The sequence below is a fragment of the Oncorhynchus mykiss genome, chromosome 17 (assembly GCF_013265735.2).
Source record: "Oncorhynchus mykiss isolate Arlee chromosome 17, USDA_OmykA_1.1, whole genome shotgun sequence".
Taxonomy (NCBI): domain Eukaryota; kingdom Metazoa; phylum Chordata; class Actinopteri; order Salmoniformes; family Salmonidae; genus Oncorhynchus; species Oncorhynchus mykiss.
In genome coordinates this window covers 24,568,960-24,595,123 of record NC_048581.1, presented here as the reverse complement: position 1 = coordinate 24,595,123, position 26,164 = coordinate 24,568,960, and the positions used below count along the sequence as shown (strand labels likewise).

Genomic DNA, 26,164 nt, shown 5'->3' with positions numbered 1-26,164 from the left:
CTCCTTCACCCAAATCCAGATAGCTGATGTTCTTAAAGAGCTGCAAATCTGGACCCCTACAACTCAGCCGGGTTAGATAATCTGGACCCTGTCTTTCAAAAATTATCTGCCAAAATTGTTGCAACCCCTATTACTATCCTGTTCAACCTCTTTCGTATCGTCTGAGATTCCCAAAGATTGGAAAGCTGCCGCGGTCATCCCCCTCTTTGAAGGGGGAGACACTCTAGGCCCAAACCGCTACAGACCTATATGTATCCTATCCTGCCTTTCTAAGGTCTTTGAAAGCCAAGTTAACAAACAGATTACCAACCATTTCGAATCCCACCGCACCTTCTCCGCTATGCTATCTGGTTTCAGAGCTGGTCATGGGTGCACCTCAGCCACGCTCAAGGTCCTAAATGATATCATAGCTGCCATTGATAAGAGACATTACTGTGCAGCCGTATTCATCGACCTGGCCAAGGCTTTCGACTCTGTCAGTCACCACATTCTTATCGGCAGACTAAACAGCCTTGGTTTCTTAAATGATTGCCTCGCCTGGTTCACCAACTACTTCTCTGACAGAGATCAGTGTCTCAAATCGGAGGGCCTGTTGTCCGGACCTCTGGCCGTCTCTATGGGGGTGCCACAGGGTTCAATTCTCGGGCCGACTCTTTTCTCTGTATATATCAATGATGTTGCTCTTGCTGCGGGCGATTCCCTCATCCACCTCTACGCAAACGACACCATTCTGTATATTTCTGGCCCTTCCTTGGACACTGTGCTATCTAACCTCCAAACGAGCTTCAATGCCATACAACACTCCTTCCGTGGCCTCCAACTGCTCTTAAACGCTAGTAAAACCAAATGCATGCTTTTCAACCGTTTACTGCCTGCACCCGCACGCCCGACTAGCATCACCACCCTGGATGGTTCCGACCTAGAATATGTGGACATCTATAAGTACCTAGGTGTCTGACTAGACTGTAAACTCTCCTTCCAGACTCATATCAAACATCTCCAATCCAAAATCAAATCTAGAATCGGCTTTCTATTTCGCAACAAAGCCTCCTTCACTCACGCCGCCAAACGTACCCTAGTAAAACTGATTATCCTTCCGATCCTCGACTTCGGCGATGTAATCTACAAAATGGCTTCCAATACTCTACTCAGCAAACTGGATGCAGTTTATCACAGTGCCATCCGCTTTGTTACTAAAGCACCTTATACCACCCACCACTGCGACCTGGATGCTCTAGTCGGCTGGCCTCGCTACATATTCATCGCCAGACCCACTGGCTGCAGGTCATCTACAAGTCCATGCTAGGTAAAGCTCCGCCTTATCTCAGTTCACTGGTGACGATGGCAACACCCACCCATAGCACGCGCTACAGCAGGTGTATCTCACTGATCATCCCTAAAGCCAACACCTCATTTGGCCGCCTTTCCTTCCAGTTCTTTGCTGCCTGTGACTGGAACGAATTGCAAAAATCGTTGAAGTTGGAGACTTTTATCTACCTCACCAATTTTAAACATCTGCTATCTGAGCAGCTAACCGATCGCTGCAGCTGTACATAGTCCATCGGTAAATAGCCCACCCAATTTACCTACCTCATCCCCATACTGTTTTTATTTATTTACTTTTTTGCTCTTTTGCACACCAGTATCTCTACCTGCACATGACCATCTGAACATTTATCACTCCAGTGTTAATCTGCAAAATTGTAATTATTCGCCTACCTCCTCATGCCTTTTGCGCACAATATATAGAGACTATTTTTTTTTATCAAAAAAAATAAAACAATTCTGCTGTGTTATTGACTTGTTTATTGTTTACTCCATGTGTAACTCTGTGTTGCTGTCTGTTCACACTGCTATGCTTTATCTTGGCCAGGTCGCAGTTGTAAATGAGAACTATTTCTCAACTAGCCTACCTGGTTAAATAAAGGTGGAAAAGAAAAAAAAGAAAAAAAAAGATTACGGAGACGTAATTTATAGATCGTCAGGTAATGGTACTATCGAGGGGCTAGATGTTCTTTACTATTTGGCCATCAGATTTGCCACCGGTGCTCCTTATAGGACACATCACAGCACTCTATACTCCTCTGTAAACTGATCATCTCTATACCTGTCGCAAGACCCACTGGTTGATGCTTATTTATAAAACCCTCTTAGGCCTCACTCCCTATCTGAGATATCTACTGCAGCCCTCATCCTCCACATACAACACTTGTTCTGCCAGTCACATTCTGTGCAATGTCCCCAAAGCACACACATCCCTGGGTCGCTCCTCTTTTCAGTTTGCTGCATCTAGCGACTGGAACGAGCTGCAACAAACACTCAAACTGGACAGTTTTATGTCAATCTCTTCATTTAAATAATCAGTCATGGACACTCCTAATGACAGTTGTGGCTGCTTTGTTTGATGTATTGTTGTTTCTACCTTCTTGACCTTTGTGCTGTTGACTGTGCCCAATAATGTTTGTACCATGTTTTGTGCTGCTACCATGTTGTGCTGCTACCATGTTGTTGTTATGTTGTGTTGCTACCATGCTGTGTTGTCATGTGTTGCTGCCTTGCCATGTTCTGGTCTTTAGGTCTCTCTTTATCTAGTGTTGTGTTGTCTCTCTTGTTGTGATGTGTGCTTTGTCATATATTTATATGGTATTTTTTGATTTATTATAAACCCAGGCCCCCGTACCCGCAGGAGACATTTTGTCTTTTGGTAGGCCATCATTGTAAATAAGTGTTTGTTCTTAACTGACTAGTCTTGTTAAATAAAAAAATAACAAATATATACACTGCTCAAAAAAATTAAAGGGAACACTAAAATAACACATCCTAGATCTGAATGAAAGAAATATTATTATTAAATACTTTTTTCTTTACATAGTTGAATGTGCTGACAACAAAAATCACACAAAAGGTCTGGATTTGCAGTCACACTCAAAATGAAAGTGGAAAACCACACTACAGGCTGATCCAACTTTGATGTAATGTCCTTTAAACAAGTCAAAATGAGGCTCAGTAGTGTGTGTGGCCTCCACGTGCCTGTATGACCTCCCTACAACGTCTGGGCATGCTCCTGATGAGGTGGCGGATGGTCTCCTGAGGGATCTCCTCTCAGACCTGGACTAAAGCATCCGTCAACTCCTGGACAGTCTGTGGTGCAACGTGGCGTTGGTGGATGGAGCGAGACATGATGTCCCAGATGTGCTCAATTGGATTCAGGTCTGAGGAACGGGCGGGCCAGTCCATAGCATCAATGCCTTCCTCTTGCAGGAACTGCTGACACACTCCAGCCACATGAGGTCTAGCATTGTCTTTCATTAGGAGGAACCCAGGGCCAACCGCACCAGCATATGGTCTCACAAGGGATCTGAGGATCTCATCCCGGTACCTAATGGCAGTCAGGCTACCTCTGGCGAGCACATGGAGGGCTGTGCAGCCCCCCAAAGAAATGCCACCCCACACCATGACTGACCCAAAGCCAAACCGATCATGCTGGAGGATGTTGCAGGCAGCAGAACGTTCTCCACGGCGTCTCCAGACTCTGTCACGTCTGTCACATGTGCTCAGTGTGAACCTGCTTTCATCTGTGAAGAGCACAGGGCGCCAGTGATGAATTTGCCAATCTTGGTGTTCTCTGGTAAGCACAACCCCCACCTGTGGACGTCGGGTCCTCATACCACCCTCATGGAGTCTGTTTCTGACCATTTGAGCAGACACATGCACATTTGTGGCCTGCTGGAGGTCATTTGCAGGGCTCTGACAGTGCTCCTCCTGCTCCTCCTTGCACAAAGGCGAAGGTAGCGGTCCTGCTGCTGGGTTGTTTCCCTCCTACGGCCTCCTCCACATCTCCTGATGTACTGGCCTGTCTCCTGGTAGCGCCTCCATGCTCTGGACACTACGCTGACAGACACAGCAAACCTTCTTTCCACAGCTCGCATTGATGTGCCATCCTGGATGAGCTGCACTACCTGAGCCACTTGTGTGGGTTGTAGACTCCGTCTCATGCTACCACTAGAGTGAAAGCACCGCCAGCATTCAAAAGTGACCAAAACATCAGCCAAGAAGCATAGGAACTGAGAAGTGGTCTGTGGTCACCACCTGCAGAACCACTCCTTTATTGGGGGTGTCTTGCTAATTGCCTATAGTTTCCACCTGTTGTCTATTCCATTTGCAAAACAGCATGTGAAATTTATTGTCTATCAGTGTTGCTTCCTAAGTGGACATTTTGATTTCACAGAAGTGTGACTGACTTGGAGTTCCATTGTGTTGTTTAAGTGTTCCCATTTTTTTGAGCAGTGTATATATTTTCTTTTCATATTAAAGAAGTTAGTTATTCAAGGTAAATAAGAGTGCTTGAAGTAGTTTAATCAACCATTCCAATTGTACACAGTTTGAGGCATGAGAAAACATCTCTCATATCCTAGAGTTAAACTCTGATTTACTTGGAGCTTCAATCTAATAACTTTATTTTCCAAGCAATGAAAGGCAGTTGCTTCAGAATACAATACACCTACAGTGAAAGAGATTAGTATCTAAGTACTAAGTAATATTGTTGTGTTATAGTAAACACCGAGGGGTAATATACAGTAAAAAAGAAAGACAGAGTGATGCCAAATCTTGTTTGAAGATTTATGTAGAGAGTTTTCGTAAACACTAAAGCCATGTACTGCATACCAGAATCCCGGATGTTCAGTGACCAGAAATCGCATTAGGTACTGTTGTGAGCCTTTGCCAGATGGCTGCTTGTAAAGCAGAACAATTAAGTGGTTGGTGTGCAGAGGCACTGTGTGGAGACCAGGCTCTGGTGAGAGAGGAAAAAGTAAAGTGCTTCAAATCCGAGAGTGGAACCAAACTCCCAAACCAAATCATCCCAGTCTGTCATAACACACAAAACAAAAGAGATAACGACTGGGGTGTTCAGGAGCACAACTGACTCAGAGGTCCAATTCCTGTATTGATCCAGCAGGGAAACTAAAGGTTGGTGATCTGTCTTGCACTTCTAGCTGACAGACTGAGGTCTCTCTCGGGCTCTTGCATCTGACTTGGCTGGCAGCTGACCAAACCAAGGAGATAGTAACTGGGTGATAGCATAACTAAGACACCAAACACACTAGCCAGGGAGAATTTTTTTTTTTTACATGGTCGGGCTGTTGGTGTCAGATTTGGGATTAACAGAAAATAACAACTTTACCTGACATTGCAACTGTGAGAGAGAGAGAGATGAGAAAAAAACAGGAAAAAAAAGTTCTTAGCTGAAGACCCCGAGGCAAGATCAAGCCTACAGGCTCTAAACATGATCTTTCCTTTAATTGATATGCTTAAACATTATTCTGAATGAAGCCCTGGTGTCCAGTCTTAAAGGGGTCTGAACACGACGTCTGAACCCACTATGAAACATTTCTACAGCTATCGTTTGAAATTCCCGCAGGGGAATGACAGCAGCCATATGGGTCCAAACACCAGATCCAAGACCCCGATGAATCTGGATGGATGGATGCTGAGACCTCTGAACGGCACGTGAAAGGAGAGTTTAGCAACTGAGATTTGGTTGGCAGAGGCAAACCGCAATGAGCATGAATTGGGTTATGCCTTACAATCATTGCTCTGATAGATAGTACTGGAAAGCAGAGAGACTGTGGGACCAGAGATTTTAATAAGAGACAGATGAAGAGAGGTCATATGAAAAGGTCATGCAATAACGGACTAGACGGGAAATAAGTGAATAGTTGAGGGGAAAAAGCTGACTGGAACTATTCAACACCCAAACTGCTCTAACTCTTCATTATCCATCCTCATAGCAGATCACATTGTGAGATGCTGGAATAAAAAGTGTTTTAAATTTAACAAGAATAAAACCATCTCTACCCTCTTGAAAAACAACTTAGAGAAATGCCGTCAACACAGAGAATGTGGTAGAAAATGTCCTATAGAGTTGGGGGCCCAGAAAGAAACAGTAAACTGATAATAAGGCTTATAGTAAAAGGGACTGTGATAACACATTATCTCAGGCTAATCTCCACCCTTAATATACACCATTAACAATCACATCTCTGGGATAAATCTCAAGAGCCTCCCATTAGCAAACTGCCGTCATTTTGAGTTCAGAGACAGTAGCTGAGCTGAAAGTTTTATGATGCCTGTGAAAATCCATTCCGTTAGTGTTTGCACACCAAAGAGAAACAGAGAGAGAGAGAAAGGGAGGAGAAAATGAAGAGGGAGAAAAAGAATGAAGAGAATGCATCAGTAGAGGAAGGTGTCGAGAGCAAAGACAGCAAATATAGTTTTTAATAATCTCTGCTGCTCTCAGCATACCTTATCTCAGGAAGGGGACCAGCATTGTACAAGTTGTCAGGGTGTTTATCTGTTGGAACATATACACAACGCAGAAGCAGTCAGACACACACACACACACACACACACACACACACACACACACACACACACACACACACACACACCTGTCACCCCTAAGGTACATTATCTGCAGCAAAATCTCTCCTCTAATAACAGAATCCATTGAAGCATAATTGAAAATTACTTTTGGAGAATTGCCACATTAAGGGTACAGAAAGATATTTGCAGGTGTAGTAGGAGGGTGGAAACTCAAGCGTGAATGAATAATGGAGGGAAAACATTTACATTTACAGATTGGGTCCAATGGACACTTGGAGTGAGCTTGAGAAATGAGAAACAAGCAACAGAGATAGGAAAATGAAATATGAAACAGTCCACGCCTGAAACAAAACAACAACAGCAGGAACAGGGAAATGTGTCTGATGCACAAACATATTCACTACACCACCTATTTGTCAAGTGTTACTGAGCACAATGCAGAGGAGAAATGCCATAAGACAGGAATGTTTCAATCTCCCAATGTACCTAACCTTAACTTTCATGGAACTGTACGCATTTAACAACCAAGAGTGAGCACAAGATACAGCATTTGTCATAAGTTACTGAACACAGGGGGAAAACTAAGAGACATGAAAGTTTATATCTCAGTATGGACCTAAGTAATTATTTCATGGTACTTTAAGCATGGCCTTCATGGAATGAATGCATGTCACTGCTTTCATTCACAAATGCACTCTTGAAGTGCTTTGAAGAACTATAGCGGAAGAAACGCTGACATTTGGAGGATGTTTTTAAGTGACCTCACATACTGTCTCGTGGATATCTCTGTCACGTTCAACATTCCCCTTTCACTCCTGACTGTGCATCTTCAAGCATCTTAGCTTGATCTCGTGTTCTCCCCTGTTCTCTACATTCCAGAAAGCTCTTTTCCAGAATAAATCTTTAAAAAAAACATAAAAGTTTGACATTCCCCTTCCAGGCGTGATTATTTTTGCATGAGGTCGAAGAGAGCTTTTTAGGTCACACAGAAACAAATCCACTAGCGAGTCAGTGACATCCGCCTTTTTCCGCTCATCACCAAGCATCAGCACTGACCTGAAACGCATATGGTGTTGACTCATCTTGTGGCCACCTTAGAACCTCTTCTGACCTGACAACACCCTAACACACGTTCTGCCCTTTCCTCACAATGGATCGCAGATGTCGTGTGTGACTTGGTGGAGTCACGCTTGGGTCAGGGCACATCAGCAGACTTTGGGGTATAGTCTGCAGGTGGGACCTTTATTCTGGCTGGGCAGATACGGCACGAGCACAACTGATTCCCATTCATTATTTACAACTAGAGGAAGCTGAGGCCAGTAGATTAAATAACGTTTTTCATTTTCTTATGAAATGTACAGGTAACTGCCAAAATAATTTTAACATTTGAGTAAATAAGGGATACAAAGTCTATTGAAAGCAGGTGCTTCCACACAGGTGCTTCCTCATACTTTTTCTGTGTGCACATTAGCATTAGCGATGATTGTACGGAATCTAGCCAGGCTTTCCAAAACCATGTCATAATGAATGTAGGGCCACAAATGCACTCTTGATTTACTGTGCATTCGGAAAATATTCAGACTCCTTCCCTTTTTCCACATGTTGTTACTATTGTACAGCACACTATATTACTTATACAACTAATGTAAGGGCAGGACATGAGACGGGAGTAAAAACTAACATCGGTATTGATTAATACGTTTTACAGGACAAAACATTTCAAGCATTCCAATGTTACAGGTGCCCTAAAGGGACAAACTATAATATCAATTCACAACAGTTACATTACAGGCCTATTCTAAAATTGAATTTTTTCTCATCAATCTGCACACAATACTCCAAATGACAAAGTGAGAACTAGTTTTTAGACATAGAGTACAGTATATACATATGAGATGAGTAACGAAGGGTATGTAAACATTATATAAAGTGGCATTGTTTAAAGTGGCTAGTGATACATTGATTACATTCATTTTCAATTATTAAAGTGGCTAGAGATGAGTCAGTATGTTGGCAGCAGCCACTCAATGTTAGTCATGGTTGTTTAACCATCAGTCCCCGCTTTGATGCACCTGTACTGACCTCGCCTTCTGGATGATAGCGGGGTGAACAGGCAGTGGCTCGGGTGGTTGTTGTCCTTGATGATCTTTTTGGCCTTCATGTGAGTTCGGGTGGTGTAGGTGTCCTGGAGGGCAGGTAGTTTGCCCCCAGTGATGCGTTGTGCAGACCTCACTACCCTCTGGAGAGCCTTACGGTTGTGGGCGAAGCAGTTGCCATACCAGGCGGTGACACAGCCCGACAGGATGCTCTCGATTGTGCATCTGTAAAACTTGTGTACTATTGTTTGTACAGATGAACGTGGTACCTTCAGGCGTTTGGAAATTTCTCCCAAGGATGAACCAGACTTTTGGAGGTCTACAATTTTTTTTCTGAGGTCTTGTCTGATTTATTTGGATTTTCCCATGATGTCAAGCAAAGAGGCACTGAATTTGAAGGTAGGCCTTGAACTACATCCACAGGTACACCTCCAATTGATTCAAATGATGTCAATTAGCCTATTTTTTTTTTTTTAACCTTTATTTAACCAGGCAAGTCAGTTAAGAACAAATTCTTATTTTCAATGACGGCCTAGGAACAGTGGGTTAACTGCCTGTTCAGTGGCAGAACGACCTTGTCAGCTCGGGGGTTTGAACTTGCAACCTTCTGGTTCCTTGTCCAACTCTCTAACCACTAGGCTACCCTGCCGCTTCCTATCAGAAGCTTCTAAAGCTATGACATCATTTTCTGGAATTTGCCAAGCTGTTTATAGGCACAGTCAACTTAGTGTATGTCAACCTCTGACCCCCTGGAATTGTGATACAGTGAATTATAAGTGAAATAATCTGTCTGTAAACAATTGTTGGAAAAATTACTTGTGTCATGCACAAAGTAGATGTCCTAACCGACTTGCCAAAACTATAGTTGTTTAACAAGAAATGTGTGTAGTGGTTGAAAAACGAGTACAATGACTCCAACCTAGGTGTATGTGAATTTCCGAATTCAACTGTTTAAGGTCCCACAGTTGACAGTGCATGTCAGAGCAAAAAACAAGCTATGGAATCAAAGGAATTGTCCATAGAGCTCCGAGTCAAGATTGTGTTGAGACACAGATCTGGGAAAGGGTACCAAAAAATGTTGAAGGTCCCCAAGAACACATTCTTAAATTAAAGAAGTTTGGAACCACCAAGACTCTTCCAAATGCTGGCTGCCCGGCCAAACTGAGCAATCGGGAGGGAACGGGCCTTGGTCAGGGAGGTGACCACGAACCCCATGGTCACTCTTATAGAGCTCCAGAGTTCCTCTGTGGAGATGGGGGAACCTTCTAGAAGGACAACCATCTCTGCAGCACTCTTAGGCCTGAATGCCAAGTGTCACTTCTGCAGGAAACCTGGCACCATTCCTACGGTGAAGCATGGTGGTGGTAGCATCATGCTATGGGGATGTTTTTCAGCAGCAGGGACAGGGAGACTAGTCAAGATCATGGGAAAGATGAACGGAGCAAAGTACAGACAGATCCTTGATGAAAACTTGCTCCAGAGCGCTCAGACTGGAGCAAAGATTCACCTTCCAACAGGGCAATGACCTTAAGCACACAGCCAAGACAACACAGGAGTGGCTTCGAGACAAGTCTCTGAATGAACCCGGACTTGAACCCGATCTCTGTCGAAACCTGAAAATAGCTGTGCGGCTACGCTTCCCATCCAACCTGACAGAGCTTGAGTGGATCTGCAGAGAATAAGTTAGAAACTCCCCAAATACACATTTTCCCTCGCTGTTGGGTATAAATCACATTGCGGAATAAATGGCACACGTGCATTTGTTTAACTGCAACCAGGGTTGTTTTTTTGGCCTGGGATCTGGGGTTGAATAAGAAAGATTTGATAGAGTACTATCAAACATATTCGCTGCCATACATCCTGCTGCGTTCCCCTCAAAGGGTATGTGTTTAGTTGTTTCCAGAAACTCTCCAAAGAGACGTAGAAAAAAGGAGAACTCTGAGAGTGTGGAAGTAAGGAAGCCATATTCCACCTTTTACATCCTTTGTCTGTTTCCTCCTTCTCCCTCTCTATAAGTAGTTTCAGAGCCAATATTATGGAAAGAAAAACAGGCATGAGGAGATGGGCTGAGTTGATCTGAAGGAGGAAGTAAAGAAAAAATAAGGAAAAAGGGTAAACAACTTCCCAAAACTTCAGGAAGAGAAGGGTGAAGAAGTAAGGTCGTGGCTCATCTGTTTCATTGAAATGGATAATGTTGTTTTCCAGGCCAGGTTCACAGGAATCAGATAAGTCCAGCTGGCATTGAAGGCAGTTCTTCTTGTTCTCTTTTGCAACATCCCTGTCACCTTCTCTCAGTCCACAGAATATTCTCAGAACTCTGTCACAGAGTTCGCAAAAGTCCATCCATAATCTAAATGGATTTAAGCCATTGGCATCCATGACAGCTCTGTGGTTTCACTGTGGTAGGGGCAATTGGTAGGCAAACTAAAAACAACACATGCACTTAGGGCTATCTCACCAGCTAGCAACCATAGGCAACCAATCAGGACCCCTCACAACGGTTGTCAGAAAGAAGCCTTTTTTTGTAGTATTTATGTCATTTATGTCAGAAAACCAGTGGTGTACTCAAGACTTCTAAGGCCACACACAGCATGACTTCTAGGCCAGATAGACTAACAATACATTGCATCATCATGTCTGAGGCAACATGTACGGTACCGTCTGCATGCACTGGCCAGTGCGCAATTTGTACTAGTACACACTGGCCTGTACATCGAATGATAAAGTCCACATTTCCAATTTAGATTCATGACCAGTCCAGTGAGGTAGAAACCCCAAAACAAACCAAGTATCACAACAACGAGGTAGAGGGTCGTAGAAATCGAATGACAACTTCTGTGCCGCACGAAAAAAGAACAATCAATTAAGAATTCTCGCTCAAGAGGATGAATCATTTTTCCTTTATTACTGACACGAGGCGGCTTGATGAGATTTTAACTTGATAACCATAAACAAAACTGAGAGCTGCGGCTTTAAAAGGGAGCTGCTCGAGTCGCATTTGTATTGAAAACCCGTAATATAAGCCTGCTGGCGGTTAGAGCTGGTGATGAAATCCAACCATTTACTGTTGTGACAGAATGTAAATTAGAGTGTGCTTCAGGATATGAGGGGAAAACCCAAGAGTATGTAATTAAAAAGGTACGAATTTAAATATTGAGAGAAAGGAGCTATATAAATGACCTCTTCTCTAATAGAATGACCCCAGGAAATGGGAGGGGAGAAGGACGTGCCCGTTGAAATGACTAGAAACCCTATTTGGAGAGCAAAACTAAGAGAGTGTTTTTCATATCACTTTCACTGTAAAACGGAAGATGTAGATATTGTATGTCAATGTATCCTTTCAAATCGTTACAATGCCATGGACTAAAGCATATCTGTTGACGCAAAGGACTATGTTGGAAAATCCTATGTTTTGAGCCAAGTCCAGGATGATATCTGCTTATGAATATGCAATATACTGCATGGGCCTTGACTTGAGGATAACACAGGGTGATAAACACAGATATTCTACAATATTTGAGAATCGATCTGGAAACCTATACTGTCAGACGTTTATATGACTATCAAAATCAGATCTCAGTCATAGCAATTTTCTGAGACTCCAATAAAGTTCTATAGCACCTCTGTGGTTTTGAGGTAAAGTCCAAGTCCAATTGTAATATGTCAGAGACATCAGGTAGGTCCCCTTCTCTCCGAGACACAGGCCTCATTATAGGCACTGACCCGTGAAATATCAGCCAGCCTGTGAGTGAGTGAGCTCAGCAAAAATATGTAATTTGAAGAATGTGACTCCTCCCCCCTGCCTGACCCCATAGTGGCACATTTGGAATGGGGGATGGGGGGAAGGAGGGTTTAAATGGGAACGGAGAGATGGAAGGGATGTCCCAGATCAACCTTTCTCTTTCTGTCTTTCTATTTCTTGTCTTTCTCTGTCTCTTCTGTCTCGCTCGTCTCTCGCTCGTCTCTCACTCGTCTCTCACTCGTCTCTCTCTCGTCTCTCTCTCTCTGTCCCTATTCTGCTGAGTGACTGCAGAGGAATCCCCTCCACTCTTACTCACTGGATGTTACCTTCAGAAGACCTGCATGTCTAGTCAGCCAGAGCTTTGCTCAGAGTATATACCCTTCACCATGGCACTGATGCATTCTGAGTTCCTCGTACAGTAGCCACCTTTTTCTCAGTCGACATAGCAGCCTGTCTGATAGCAGCCTATCCAGTCATTTTAAAGGTTTTCTTTCTTTCTAGGACCATTTAAGGAGAGTATTGACACCCACTAATTCACAGCAGGAGAGCGTAACAATGTGTTGAACTTTGAACTATGATACATTTCAGTTGGGAAAGTATACAGTTCATAGAAAAGTGTGACATGAGAACATTACTACTACAAGAGAGACTCATCAATGCAAATGCCCAGAAAATAAACTGTATGTGTAAGGGCCGACACCGGACAGGAGAAGCAGGTATGGGGAGTCAGACATTTTTTGGGGAACAGACAAGGAAACAAGACAGGAACAGCGTTGGAACATGGGTAACATGGACATGAGACAATTAATGCAGCAGCCGGGAACTGACAAATATAGTGAAGTTAATAAACAGGTGATTGAGTGAGTCCAGGTGAGTCCAATATCACTGATGCACGTGACGAGGGAAGGTGGGTGTGGGTAAATGGTGGCAGGAGAGCCTAATGCAGGGCAGCCTGGCACCCTCGAGCACCAGGGGGGAAGAGCGGGAGCGGGCATGACAGTACCCCCCCCCCCCCCCCCCCCCCCCCCCCCCAATAGGGGTGCCACCCGGCATCCCACCTGGGCGAGCCGGCCCGAGACATGGGCGCTGGGCAAGCCGGCCTGGGGTAAACTCCCCACGAACCGGCAGGGATGTGGGAGTCTGGCGAGCCGGCTGAGGCATAGGAGCCTGACGATCTGCATGAGGCATGAATGCCCGTCGATCCCGCTGCGGCGTGGAAGCCCAATGATCCGGCGGAGGCATGACGTGGGATGGGAGCCTGCCGAGCCAACCAAGGCAAGGAAACCTCTAGAGCCAGCTAGGACGTGGAAGCCCGACGAGCTGGCTTAGGCAACCCCGGTTCCATCGGCAGCGGAATCCAAGCCCGGCGTCACCAACAAAATAAGAACTCATGGGCCGGCTGGGCGAACAAGACCTGACGATCCGGCTGAGGCCCGACGTGGGATGGGCGCCTTCTGAGCCAAATGTGGCACGGAAACCTCTCGAGCCAGCTAGGGCGTGGAAGCCCGACGAGCTGGCTAGGCAGCCCCGGTTCCATTGGCGGCGACCCAGGACTGACGTCACCACCAACCGGAATGCCACTACTCCCCGATGCTTTGTGTGATGGCTGCTGAATTCTGTAAAGAATGACGCTGGAGAATAGAAGCAGGTAAGCAGGTTTTATTCGGGAACAGACATGGAAACAAGACAGGAACAGTGTCGGAACATGGGTTACACGGACATGAGACAATTAATGCAGCAGCTGGGAACAGAGCTGGGGAACTGACAAATATAGGGAAGGTAATAAACTGGTGACTGAGTGAGTCCAGGTGAGTCAAATATCGCTGATGCAAGTGACGAGGGAAGGCAGATGTGCGTAAACGGTGGCAGGAGTTCGTAATGCAGGGCTGGGGAAGAGCGGGAGCGAGCGTGACAGTATGTTGTATTACACTTAATTTCACAGTAACACAATTAGTCTAACCTAACACTACCACATCACGCCTCTCACAACATTAAATAATTACCAGACTCGATATCCATTGCATTCGAGATCCACTTGCACAGTGCAATCCCATTTCAGATCATTATAATATTGCATAATGTCACTTTTATCAACACTAATTCATGTCACTTATCATAATATGACTTCACCATACAGCACATCATTAAGACCACAATCAAGCGTCTAATAAGGGGATAGAGAGGGAAGAGGAGCGGGGAGTATGCTTGCATTATCAGATGGAGGGAGAAATTGCACTCGAGGCAAGGATGAGGCCAATTAGATGAAAATAATTAAGCTCAAACGCATCATGATCATTTGGTGTGAAAATGTGTGTTAATGAACTGGCGAGACTGAAAGACTAAAACGAGCAGAGATGACATTACAAAGAAGATACGTAGATTAAGAATATACATTAAGACATTGTTACATTGAGAATGTTGTGTTATGTTAGCTAAGTGTTGTGTGTTTCGCAACCTCTCTACAAGATACTGTCTTGTTGAGTTGAAGTTAAGTCAAGAATGTTGTGTGAGAATAATTCAAGTTTCCGAAAAGATATGTTGATTTGAGCAGTCAAAAGCTAAGAGTTACGTTTCCGTCTAGCTATTGTATATTGAATGTGTTGTGTTTTCACAGCCTCTATATGTACGATATGCTGGTCCTGTTGAGTTGTATTGGGGTCAGGCATATGATGTGTGAAGTTGGATACATGCAGACAGGCTCATCTCTAAGAGGTTTCAGCATCTGGCATCCATGCATCTGTAGTCCGTAATTTTACCTCACATTGCTCTGCTGCAGTAGCACAGCTGAAGACATATCAAACTGCTGTGTTTCTATACCTGTCTACCTATTTACTAAGACTGAATAATTATTGAGCAATAAACTGCTCAACCGCCAAGGGATGATACTCAGAATACTTAGATGAAGAGAGGAGGCAGATCTGAATAACTTGTTGCAAGAGATCAAATATCATTTAGGGTACACGGTAAACAGTCTGGCTTCATTTCGCTCATATCCTTAATCCCCAAGCATCCAATTGAGATATGGGACCGCTCCTTTGAATATTATTCACAGGAATTACTGATATTCTTCTGTTGTTTAAGGTCAGGGCGTTCATTAAAATTGACAGGCTGACTTTGAGATACTTGAAGGCGTTGGTGGGTGTCTTGACCTTTATTGAAAAGTCAGCATCTGTCCTGCCATGTACACAGACTAACGGTCTCTCCAGCCCCAAAATCTTCTTAGCAGAGCTGTGATCTCAATTAACAAGTAATATTATGGACAGAGAGGAACAGAGCAAATCAAATGCAGAGACTGCAAAGTTTATGGCTGCGATAATTTTTTATTCTTGAGTATGAACTATCACGTTCTGGATGTTTCTGACTAGTATTTAGATTGATCTCTCTCTAACTTTCTGTTTGTACTCGTTCTCTCCCTAAATCCCTCACCCTTTCTCGGTCCCACCAGGTCTCATTTGAACAAATTTGAATATGATCTTTTGCGCCCTTGTTTCATTGATACAGAATCCCAGCACTGTGGCAATGGTCACAGTGATGTATAAGAAACCTAGCCAAGCAGGACAGGTCCCATACAATGGACGGGTTACTACTCTAACTGCCTTCTCACAGTGGAGGGATATGACTTGGCTGAGTGAATGCCAGGGCACATCTCAGAGGCTTTGGGATGTCAATGTTCTAACACACAGGACTATTTTCTCCTCTCTAGGGTATGTGGGACGCTAGCGTCCCACCTAGCCAACATCCAGTGAGATTGCAGAGTGCCAAATTCAAATACAGAAATATACATTATAAAAAAAGCATATGCGAAAGCATACCTTACAATTATTTGAGAACATAGCCCAGCAGACACATCATTACAAACAGTAACCAGCCAAGTAGAAGAGTTACACAAGTCAGAAATAGAGATAAAATGAATCACTTACCTTTGATGATCTTCATATGTTTGCACTCAGAAGACATTCATTTATTCAATAAATGTTCCTTTTGTTCGATAAAGTCTCTCTTTATATCCGAAAACCTCTGTTTAGTTCAAGCGTTTTCTTCAGTAATCCACAGGCTCAAACACAGTCACAACAGGCAGACAAAAAAAATCTAAATTGTTCATAGAAACATGTCAAATGTTTACATTCAGTCCTCAGGTTGTTATTAGCCTAAATAATCGATAATATTTCAACCGGACAATAACGTTGTCAATATAAAAGGTAAACAAGAAAGGCATTCTCTCTGGTCGTGCACATGAAAAAGCTCTGACACGGCAGGGTCCACTCATTCAGACTGCTCTTACTCCCTAATTTTTCAGAATACAAGCCTGAAACAATTTCTAAAGACTGTTGACATATTGTGGAAGGCATAGGAACTTCAATTTGAGTCCTAAGTCAATGGATACTGTAATGGCATTGAATAGAAAACTACAACAACAACAAAATCCTACTTCCTGAAAGGTTTTCGCCTGCTAAATCAGTTATGTTATACTCACAGATATTATTTTAACAATTTTGGAAACTTTAGAGTGTTTTCTATCCAAATCCAAATCCTACATTTTGGGCCTGAGTAGAAGGCAATTTAATTTGGGCATGCTTCTTCCAAAATTCCAAATGCTGCCCCCTACCCTAGAGAAGTTAATGACTACACCTGTCTTCAATTACTTTACATGCTGACAAAACACCTAGCTTATTTAGCCTTTTTCCTGCCCTTTAACTCATTTTGAAGTGCTTCACTGTTGGATGATGTATTTTGTTAGATTTTGAAATATCTATTTTCTAAGACAATTCATTTTGGATTATTTTTGGAGACTGACTCGGAGAAGCAGACATTTCACTGCTCTGTAACTAATTAAAAGGAGCTTTGAGATTGAACAATGTCGTAGGTTAGATACTGGATATCTATTTTGTAAGATTTTGTTTGAATTATTTCCAGAACTTTTTGTCACTTTGATTTCCCAGCAACTGACTCATAGCTTGACATGCAACAGTACTGGACCATTTAAAGGACATTGCTAATCTTCGCAGATATTCAAAGAGTAAACCAGCTTGCTTTCTCTAGCCTCAAGGAAAAACCAGACACACCAGTTGTCATTGTCAGACTTATTTTAGTCAGAATTTCTCTGCAAACCTCCTCAGACATGAACGGTGGATTTGTTTTGTGCTCTGAAGAGAGGTATTAACCTTGGAATCCCATAGCTACATACAGATAAAGTCAGGGTAATCTGTTACATTACCAGCAAAAAAATAGATGATTACTTTGAGGATTACTTTGAAATTCTGAAAGGATGTTTGTGATATCAAATCTTTGACACTTCTCTGTTTTCTCAATGACATTCAAATCAGCATTGATAAATAGGCGCAAGATTCAGTTTGTTCCACCTGAGAAAGTCTGACTACAAGTCAGAGACCACTATGATGACACACCAAATGTGTTTGATGGATCGCGGGAAAAGAGGAGGAATAGGCTTTTGTATGCTACTATCTAAGCTATGTCTTCCAATGGTGAGGCTGCTGTTGGCATCCAAAGATTATCCAACTTCAGTAAATGTTTAGAGGTAAGGATGACAGCAATGGTGTTGTTTACGGTGATACGGATATCACTTGTTATTCATATCTACATAGCGCATTGGGAAAGTGGGATACCTCGTCAGCTGTCCAATTGAATGTATTCAACTGAAATGTGTCTTCCACATTTAACCCAACCCCTCTGAATCAGAGAGGTGCGGGGGGCTGCCATAATCGACATCCAAGTCTTCGGCACCTGGGGAACAGTGGGTTAACTGCCTTGCTCAAAACGACAGATTTTTACCTTGTCAGCACGGTTATTCGATCCTGTCGCCAGCGCCCAGACTTGGCCCAACGCTCTAACCACAATGGCAACTGTACCTGCCAAATCACACTGCTGCTCTCTCATGTAGCTATTTGCGCTTTACGGATTGTAGTTGTTGTGGACGGCTGTTCACAAATCAAAATGTGTATTTGAACGCAATAACTGTCACACCCTGATCTGTTTCACCTCTCTTTGTGATTGTCTCAACCCCCTCCAGGTGTCGCCCATCTTCCCCATTATCCCTGGTGTATTTATACCTGTGTTCTCTGTTTGTCTGTTGCCAGTTCATCTTGTTTGTCAAGTCAACCAGCGGTTTTGTCTCAGCTCCTGCTTTTTCCTGTCTCCTTTTCTTGCCCTCCTGGTCTTTTTCTCTCCCCCCCATCTCTGGTTTACTGACCCCTGCCTGCCTTGACCTGTCTATTGCCTGCCCCCATTGGATTCTTATACCATTGTTTAATGATTGAATTCAAGAAGTTTAAGCTGCCTATCAATCATTGTTTTTGAAACCAGTGGACAGCAAGTGAGAAATGTGCTCTTGCAACAGCTGCATAGTGCAGATCCAAGCCTATGTGTAACGAATGTCTTTGGGTGAAAGAGAGGAGGACCAAGATGCAGCGTGATGATAATCCATATTTAATAGGAAACTTAAACAATGAACAAAAACAAAAAACTGACAAAAGGAACAAAGCCGAAACAGTCCCGTAACGTCAACACTAAACACTGGAACAGGAACAATCACCCACAAAAGACCCAAAGAATATGGCTGCCTAAATATGGTTCCCAATCAGAGACAACGATAGACAGCTGCCTCTAATTGAGAACCAATCCAGGCAACCATAGACTTACAAAACACCTAGAATTAGAAAACATACCCATAAACATACAAAACGCCTAGACAAGTCAAACACATACATCATCCATGTCACACCCTGACCTAACCAAAATAACAAAGAATGCTAAGGTCAGGGTGTGACACTATGGAATAAAAGTGGGCATTTTATTGCTCAATCTCATTCACGATGATAAAACAAATCCATAGGACTAATGGACACATGCTCAAAATTGCACACTTTTGGTAGAATTAAAGGGGCAATCTGTAGATCCTACATCTATTTTTGGACTTATAAATAATTTATAAGTCCTAAAATGGATGTAGCAACTACAGATTGTGTGACAGTTATCCATTGATTATTGAACAATATAACTTAAATGCCTCATGAGCTTAGTTCAACTGTCACAGTCCCTGAGAACCCAAAATACAGTTGAAGTCGGAAATGTACACACACTTAAGTTGGTGTAATTAAAACTAATTTTTCAACCACTCCACACATTTCTTATTAACAATTTATAGTTTTGGCAAGTCGGTTAGGACATCAATTTTGTGCTGGATACAAGTCATTTTTCCAACAATTGTTTACAGACAGATTATTTTACTTACTGTATCACAATTTCAGTTGGTCAGAAGTTGACGGTGCCTTTAATCAGCTTGGAAAATTCCAGAAAATTATGTCATGGCTTTCGAAGCTTCTGATAGGCTAATTGACATCATTTGAGTCAATTGGAGGTGTACCTGAGGATGTATTTCAAGGCAAACCTTCAAACTCTGTGCCTCTTTGCTTGACATCATGGGAAAATCAAAATAAATCAGCCAAGACCTCAGAAAAAAATTGTAGATCTCCACAAGTCTGGTTCATCCTTGGGAGCAATTTCCAAACTCCTGAAGGTACCACGTTCATCTGTACAAATCATAGTACGCAAGTTTAAACCCTATGGGACCACGCAGCGATCATTCCGCTCAGAAAGGAGAAGTGTTCTGTCTCCTAGAGATGAACGTACTTTGGTGCAAAAAGTACAAATCAATCCCAGAACAACAGCAAAGGACCTTGTGAAGATGCTGTAGGAAGGTACAAAATGATCTATTTCCACAGTAAAACAAATCATATATCGATATAACCTGAAAGTCTGCTCAACAAGGAAGAAGCCACTGCTCCAAAACCACCCTAAAAAAAAGCCAGACTATGGTAAGCAACTGCACATGGTCTGATGAAACAAAAATAGAACTGAGCCTCGTTAAGTTTGGAGAAAAAGGGGGAGGCTTGCAAGCCGAAGAACACCATCCCAACCGTGAAGCACGGGGGTGGTAGCATCATGTTGTTGGGGGGCTTTGCTGCAGGAGGGACTGGTGCACTTCACAAAATAGATGTCATCATGAGGGAGGAAAATGATGGGGATGTATTGAAGGTACATCTCAAGACATCAGTGTTCAGTTCACATGTGAAGTGAAAGCTTGGTTGCAAATGGGTCTTCCAAATGGATAATCCCAAAATGGCTTAAGGACAACAAACTCAAGGTATTGGAGTGGCCATCACAAGCCCTGACCTCAATCATATAGAACATTTGTGGGCAGAACTGAAAAAAACGTGTGCGAGCAAGGAGGCCTACAAACCTGACTCAGTTACACCGGCTCTGTCATGAGGAATGGGCCAAAATTCAGCCACATTATTGTGGGAAGCTTATGGAAGGCTATCAGAAACATTTGACCCAAGTTAAACAATTTAAAGGCAATGCTACCAAATACTAATTGAGTGTATGTAAACGTCTGACCCACTGGGAATGTCATGAAATAAATAAAATCTGAAAGAAATCATTCTCTCTACTATTATTCTGACATTTCACATTCTTAAAGTAAAGTGGTGATCCTAACTGACCTAAGACAGGGAATTTTTTACTACGATTAAGTTTCAGGAATTGTGAAAAACTGATTTTAAATGTGTTTGGCTAAGGTGTATTTAACTTCCGACTTCAACTGTATAGGAAAAACAATTTTCATTTAGAAGCCTAACATCACATTTCATCTTCTCACAAATAGTTTCATATTTAATCATATAATTCCACAACATTCATTTGTAAATCTGATGACTGGGAAATATACACATTCAGAGATGTTGTTATACCATTATATCAGCGTTATATCAGCCTGACTCACTCAACAGGAGAGTGATCTACACACGTCACAGTCTAACTATCTGGGTCCCACAAACACGCAGGAGCCGCGTCACTATAATCTCACAATAATCATTTCACTTTCATTGTATTGACACACCAAATGTCCTGAAAGGACCACATGCTCTTACTGTGTCACTATTACAGTCTACCAAAAGCAAAACAACAAGAAAAAATGGCAGCTAAAGTAATGAACGAAGAAAACCTGTCCGGTACTAAAAATGTCTTGATGGTGGTTATGCTCATAGCTTCCCATTGACTCAAAGGGGACTTGTGTACCTCTCCTTTAGTTAGTGCATTTTTAATGCACTTTGTGTTGTTACTCTGTGTTGTTTTATGCTAGTCTCCCTGGGAAGGTGTAAGGGGGACAGAGGTACATCCAAGGTACATCATGTTAAACATGGAGTCAGTTTACACAAGAGTAGAGACCAGTCGTCATTCACCTGGGGCACCCTGCCCAATGCTCAGCAGGGCAATGCTGCTTTGCATGCAGCAGTCTTGTACAAAGCAGTGAGGAAGATGGAAAGAGAAAAGTGGTAGGGAGAGAGAAAGATGGAGAGAGAGTAGAAAAGAGAAAGAAAATGGAGAGAGACTGCACTATTGTTCCTATGATGAATCTGAATATGTGTCAGGGGAGGGAGCGACAGAGAGGGAGACAGAGAGGGAGAGCTGAAGGAAGTCTACTGTCTTACCTCCACAAGGTGCTCTCTGTAACACTCCCCAGGTGAAAGTCATAAAGTTTGGTCAGAATCAGGATCACCTGGAAACAAAACAGACATAACATGTGTTATAAGTATGTAATAAGCCATGAAATGACTCAAACCTATTAGATAATAAACTGAAATGTGTAAGAATACCACAGGTTATTCTCTCAAAAGACAAGACAGACTGGGCAAATGCATTCTATGTTCTCTTAGAAGAACACTAACCTACGTATTCCATAAAAAACAATCAAAAGCAGCATAAACACCAATAACCGGTGTTTGTCGATACATTGGCATGTTATGAATGTCCCTTTGGCTCCGTCCCCAATACAACACTTATCAAGGGGCACTATGCCAGCCTGTATGTCCACTTTGAACCCTCTCTCTCTTGTTCCCTCAGTGCTGCCAGGCTTGGCCCCTTACAAGCATGATCCTGCAGTCAGTCCCTTTGTTCCCATAGCTTTGGTCTTTGATAACACACTGAAAAAGGTGATGGGTGAATCACAGACCAAGATGGCCACCCATATTCTAGAGACCCAGTTGTCAGATTTGATATCAAAACACAGGACCAGAGAACTCAGTGTATTTTTTGACTCGATGAAGCCTGAAGTGACATCTATCACTGAATCCAAAATCCCCAACGCCTCCCTAGGCTGTCCTGTAGGAAATGTTAAACTTGTAGTGTATTTAATGTTCGAAAAGGCTTATGAAGTTTGCAATTCCCACTTTGAAATGTCACATTTGAATTCCCCCCAGCCTATTAGAAGGCAAATTGTTAAAAGGTTTTTACCATTCTGCTTAAACCTATCCAGTTATCTTAGATCTACAGGAGATTCTAGTGGGTAGAAAGGGCCAAGGGATTGATTTGGAATTCAGCGTATGCTCCTCTGAGTGGTAGGCTACTGATGCAGCCTGGGCACACATGGCGTCTGTGGAGGAGACAAACAAAGAGTAATACTGGGAAGACAACACTGTCTTTATATAAATGCCACAACAGCCAGATTTTCACAGCGTTATTAACGATTTACATTACCACCTCCGGGTTGCGTCGTTAATTCCGAGGTTGATGCTGGAATTTGTTAAATACAAGAACATGGAACAGAATGAATCAAACCTTAATTATTTACCCTTTGTCATGACACAGATGACTTGAAAGTGCGCACAGGGAAGGGTTTTTACATAATAAATGCTATTTTTACAGCAGTCACGTTGTTATATTACGCTACAAACTAAATAGAATCTGGCTTTTTATTTATTTGCATACTTGTCACTTCTTAGTGTCCCCCTCTTTGCGCCAAGCGTATGTTACCTAAAAGTGAATAGACAAGCCTGACTTGAGTCACTTCGCTGTAAGGTGATTTGCTAGCTCTCTCTCTTTGTCTTGCCTGACTACATTTAGAGATATGCATCAGGAATATGGAACTCAGGAAGGATAAATTAATAAAGCCAACACCAGTTGTTAGACTTGACCTCCGTGGTTCATGTGTACAGGCTCCAGGATTAGCCTCACTAGCCTGGCTGGCCCTTAAGAGTCCCAAGGACTGGCCTGGACCTCCCTGGGGAGCCACTGAGGGCTCTCTCTGAGGGATGGTGCCACCACCCCGGGGCCCCACTCCTCCTCCTTAGAATGTGAGCAGATGGTTTGGGCCAAGCACGATTGCACTGCCAGAGAGGGCAATGTAGAGAGAGAAGAAGAAGAACATAGAAGAAGAAAATTGGATTCATGCCAAACTTGTAAAATGCAAAGCAAAACTGAGTTTTTCTTGGAGTGCTGGTAGTTTGTGTGTCTGTGCTCTTGCATGCTCTTGCTTAAGAGTGTGTATGTGTGTGTGGAGGATCCTGCAGGGGTCTGATGTTGTCAGACAAGCTTGCTCTCCTCTGCCAGGGGGTGGCACCACACAGACAGGGAGCAGTCCCCCTCCATGACAGGATGAATTGACAATTCACATCGAATAACTGGGGCACCACCTGAAATCCCAGAGAATACTTTTGTCCTGTCAGCTTGTATCATCGTCATGAAAATCTTAATCATGTCTCTGAAAATGCCTTGGTCGCCCAAAAACAAAAGAAATACAAACGGTGAAAGCATTAAATGAGGGGCGGTTGCAAAGAATACTGAACTTTCAGCAAGTCCTTGTAACATATTGTCAAGTTTGTTTATATAATGCTGATCTTTGTTGGTCCTGTAAAGTCGACTGACAATGGATTCAATGCAATACGGATGACACAAACTGTAAACAACTAAGTTTCACTAGGTGGCCATTTTTCAAGAACATTCTCCCCCCTTGAAAACCCCAATTGACCTGCAATGCATGGAAGAATATGTCAGCTTGTTGCCCCGCAAATAACCAACTGTGGCGAAAACATATTATTAGCTTAACTAAATGTCCCATGTCCACAAAGAACCAATTTAAAGTGGCAAACGTAATTTTGAATGCTGATTTTGCTCTGTGGCACGCTAATGATAGGTCACTAATGACTTTGAGAAAACAGTTCATCTCTCCTCCAAGCCAGTCAGTAGTTTAATTGTATTAGCCTCGCGAATTGCTGGTATCTATTGCCGGGGTCAATGCTATGTGGCCGGTAACAAGGACACTAAATTAAACATGCTTTTCAGTAGTGAATACTGAATGAATATCTAGTCCCTCAGGAGTGTTGAATCAGTGTGGCGTGCCGGAAACGCCTGGATAATAAAAAGAACACGTCAGAATGTCTGTGTCATTGTGGATAACTGGTGCAGCATTGCGACCACAGTGTTGCATCATGGTTGCAATAACCATACAGTAGTGGCGTTATGGAACATGGCACATGTCAAAGAATAAGCAATAAAACATAAATGTACTGTGGGGAGCCTACAGTATTTGACCATTTGCTGATTAAGACTTGAAAAGTAGCGTTGGTTTGTTGTCTTCCTGTTTTGAACACAGATAGACCCCGTCTTCAATTTGATCGATTATTAACGTTTAAAATTATCTAAAGTTGTATTACAAAAGTAGTTTGAAATGTTTTGGCAAAGTTTACAGGCACATTTTGGGACCTTTTTTTTCTGGATCAAACGCACCAAATAAATTGACATTTTGGATGTATATGGACAGAATTAATCGAACAAAAGGACCAATTGTGATGTTTACGGGACATATTGGAGTGCCAACAAAAGACGCTCGTCGAAGGTAAGGCATGTTTTATATTTTATTTCTGCATTTTGTGTAGCGCCTGCAGGGTTGAAATATGCTACTCTCTTTGTTTACTGTTGTGCTATCATCAGATAATAGCTTCTTATGCTTTCGCCGAAAAGCGTTTTTAAAATCTGACATGTTGGCTGGATTCACAATGAGTGTAGCTTTAATTTAGTATCTTACATGTGTGATTTAATGAAAGTTAGATTTTTATATAATTTTATTTGAATTTGCCGCGCTGCATTTTCCCTGGCTTTTTGGCCAAGTGGGACGCAAGCGTCCCCTATCCTAGAGAGGTTAATGAGACCGTTGCCTGTTTACACAACGATTCTTCTCATTCAAAGACGTCTGTATCTATTCCATTTGATTGCACGCTTAGAATTTAGCTACAGTGCCTTCAGAAAGTTTTCATAGCCTCTGACTAATTCCACATATTTGTTTTGTTACAGCCTGAATTCAAAATGCATTGAATATATGTTTTCTTAGCCATCTACACACAATACCCCATAATGACAAAGTGATGTCACGTCTACTCCCGCTCCTCCCCTCCGGCGTTCGACATTACCGCGATAGTAACCACTGGCATCTATCATTACGCACACCTGCACTCCATCATGAGGCACACTTGGACTCCCTTACCTCACTACCTTAGGTTATTGCCCCAGTCAGTATTGTTTATGTGTTTATGTGTAGACGCTACTGCTATATTGTCTCGTTTGTTGTTTTATTAAACGTACCATCTGCACCTACTTCTAGACTATCAGCGTCTTTGTTACAGAATACTGACAAAAAACGATGGGAACAGCAGGAAAACAGTATCAGTCGACGAGCAGGGATACCTTCTTCCTCAACACCACGACCAGCTGGCACAAGTGGGAATGGCTATGGAAGAGGTTCTTTGCAGTGTGCAACGTGTCAAACATACCCAGGAGGCATTGCCATCAACTAGCGAAGGATAATCTACAACCAGTCAGCTGCGAGGCCAGCACAACAGCCCATTCAGCAACCTGCTCAGGTCAGCGATTCTCGTTTGTCCCTCTAAGATAAATATGATGGCACCCCGTCTAAATCTCATGGCTTCCTACTTCAGTGCTCCCTCTACTTTGCGCACCAGATGGGAGCCCCCACAACCGAGATGTACAAGGTTGCCACTTTTATTTCTCTGCTGACTGGGAGGGCGTTGGAATGGGCCACGGCCATCTGGGAGAGAGGAAAGGAGGAGCTGGATTCATACGAGGGGTTCATGGC

At 42.9% G+C, this 26,164-nt stretch overlaps 1 protein-coding gene across 2 annotated transcripts in view; it reads right to left on the bottom strand.

The window, feature by feature from the left end:
• LOC110493539 (VPS10 domain-containing receptor SorCS3) overlaps positions 1–26,164 on the bottom strand; it is a 220,722-nt gene that overhangs the window by 99,308 nt on the left and 95,250 nt on the right. For both annotated transcript variants that reach the window (XM_021567876.2, XM_021567877.2), the window contains exon 2: positions 21,729–21,796. In XM_021567876.2, the coding sequence (XP_021423551.2) occupies positions 21,729–21,796 (68 nt within the window). The remainder of the gene's footprint in view (positions 1–21,728; positions 21,797–26,164) is intronic.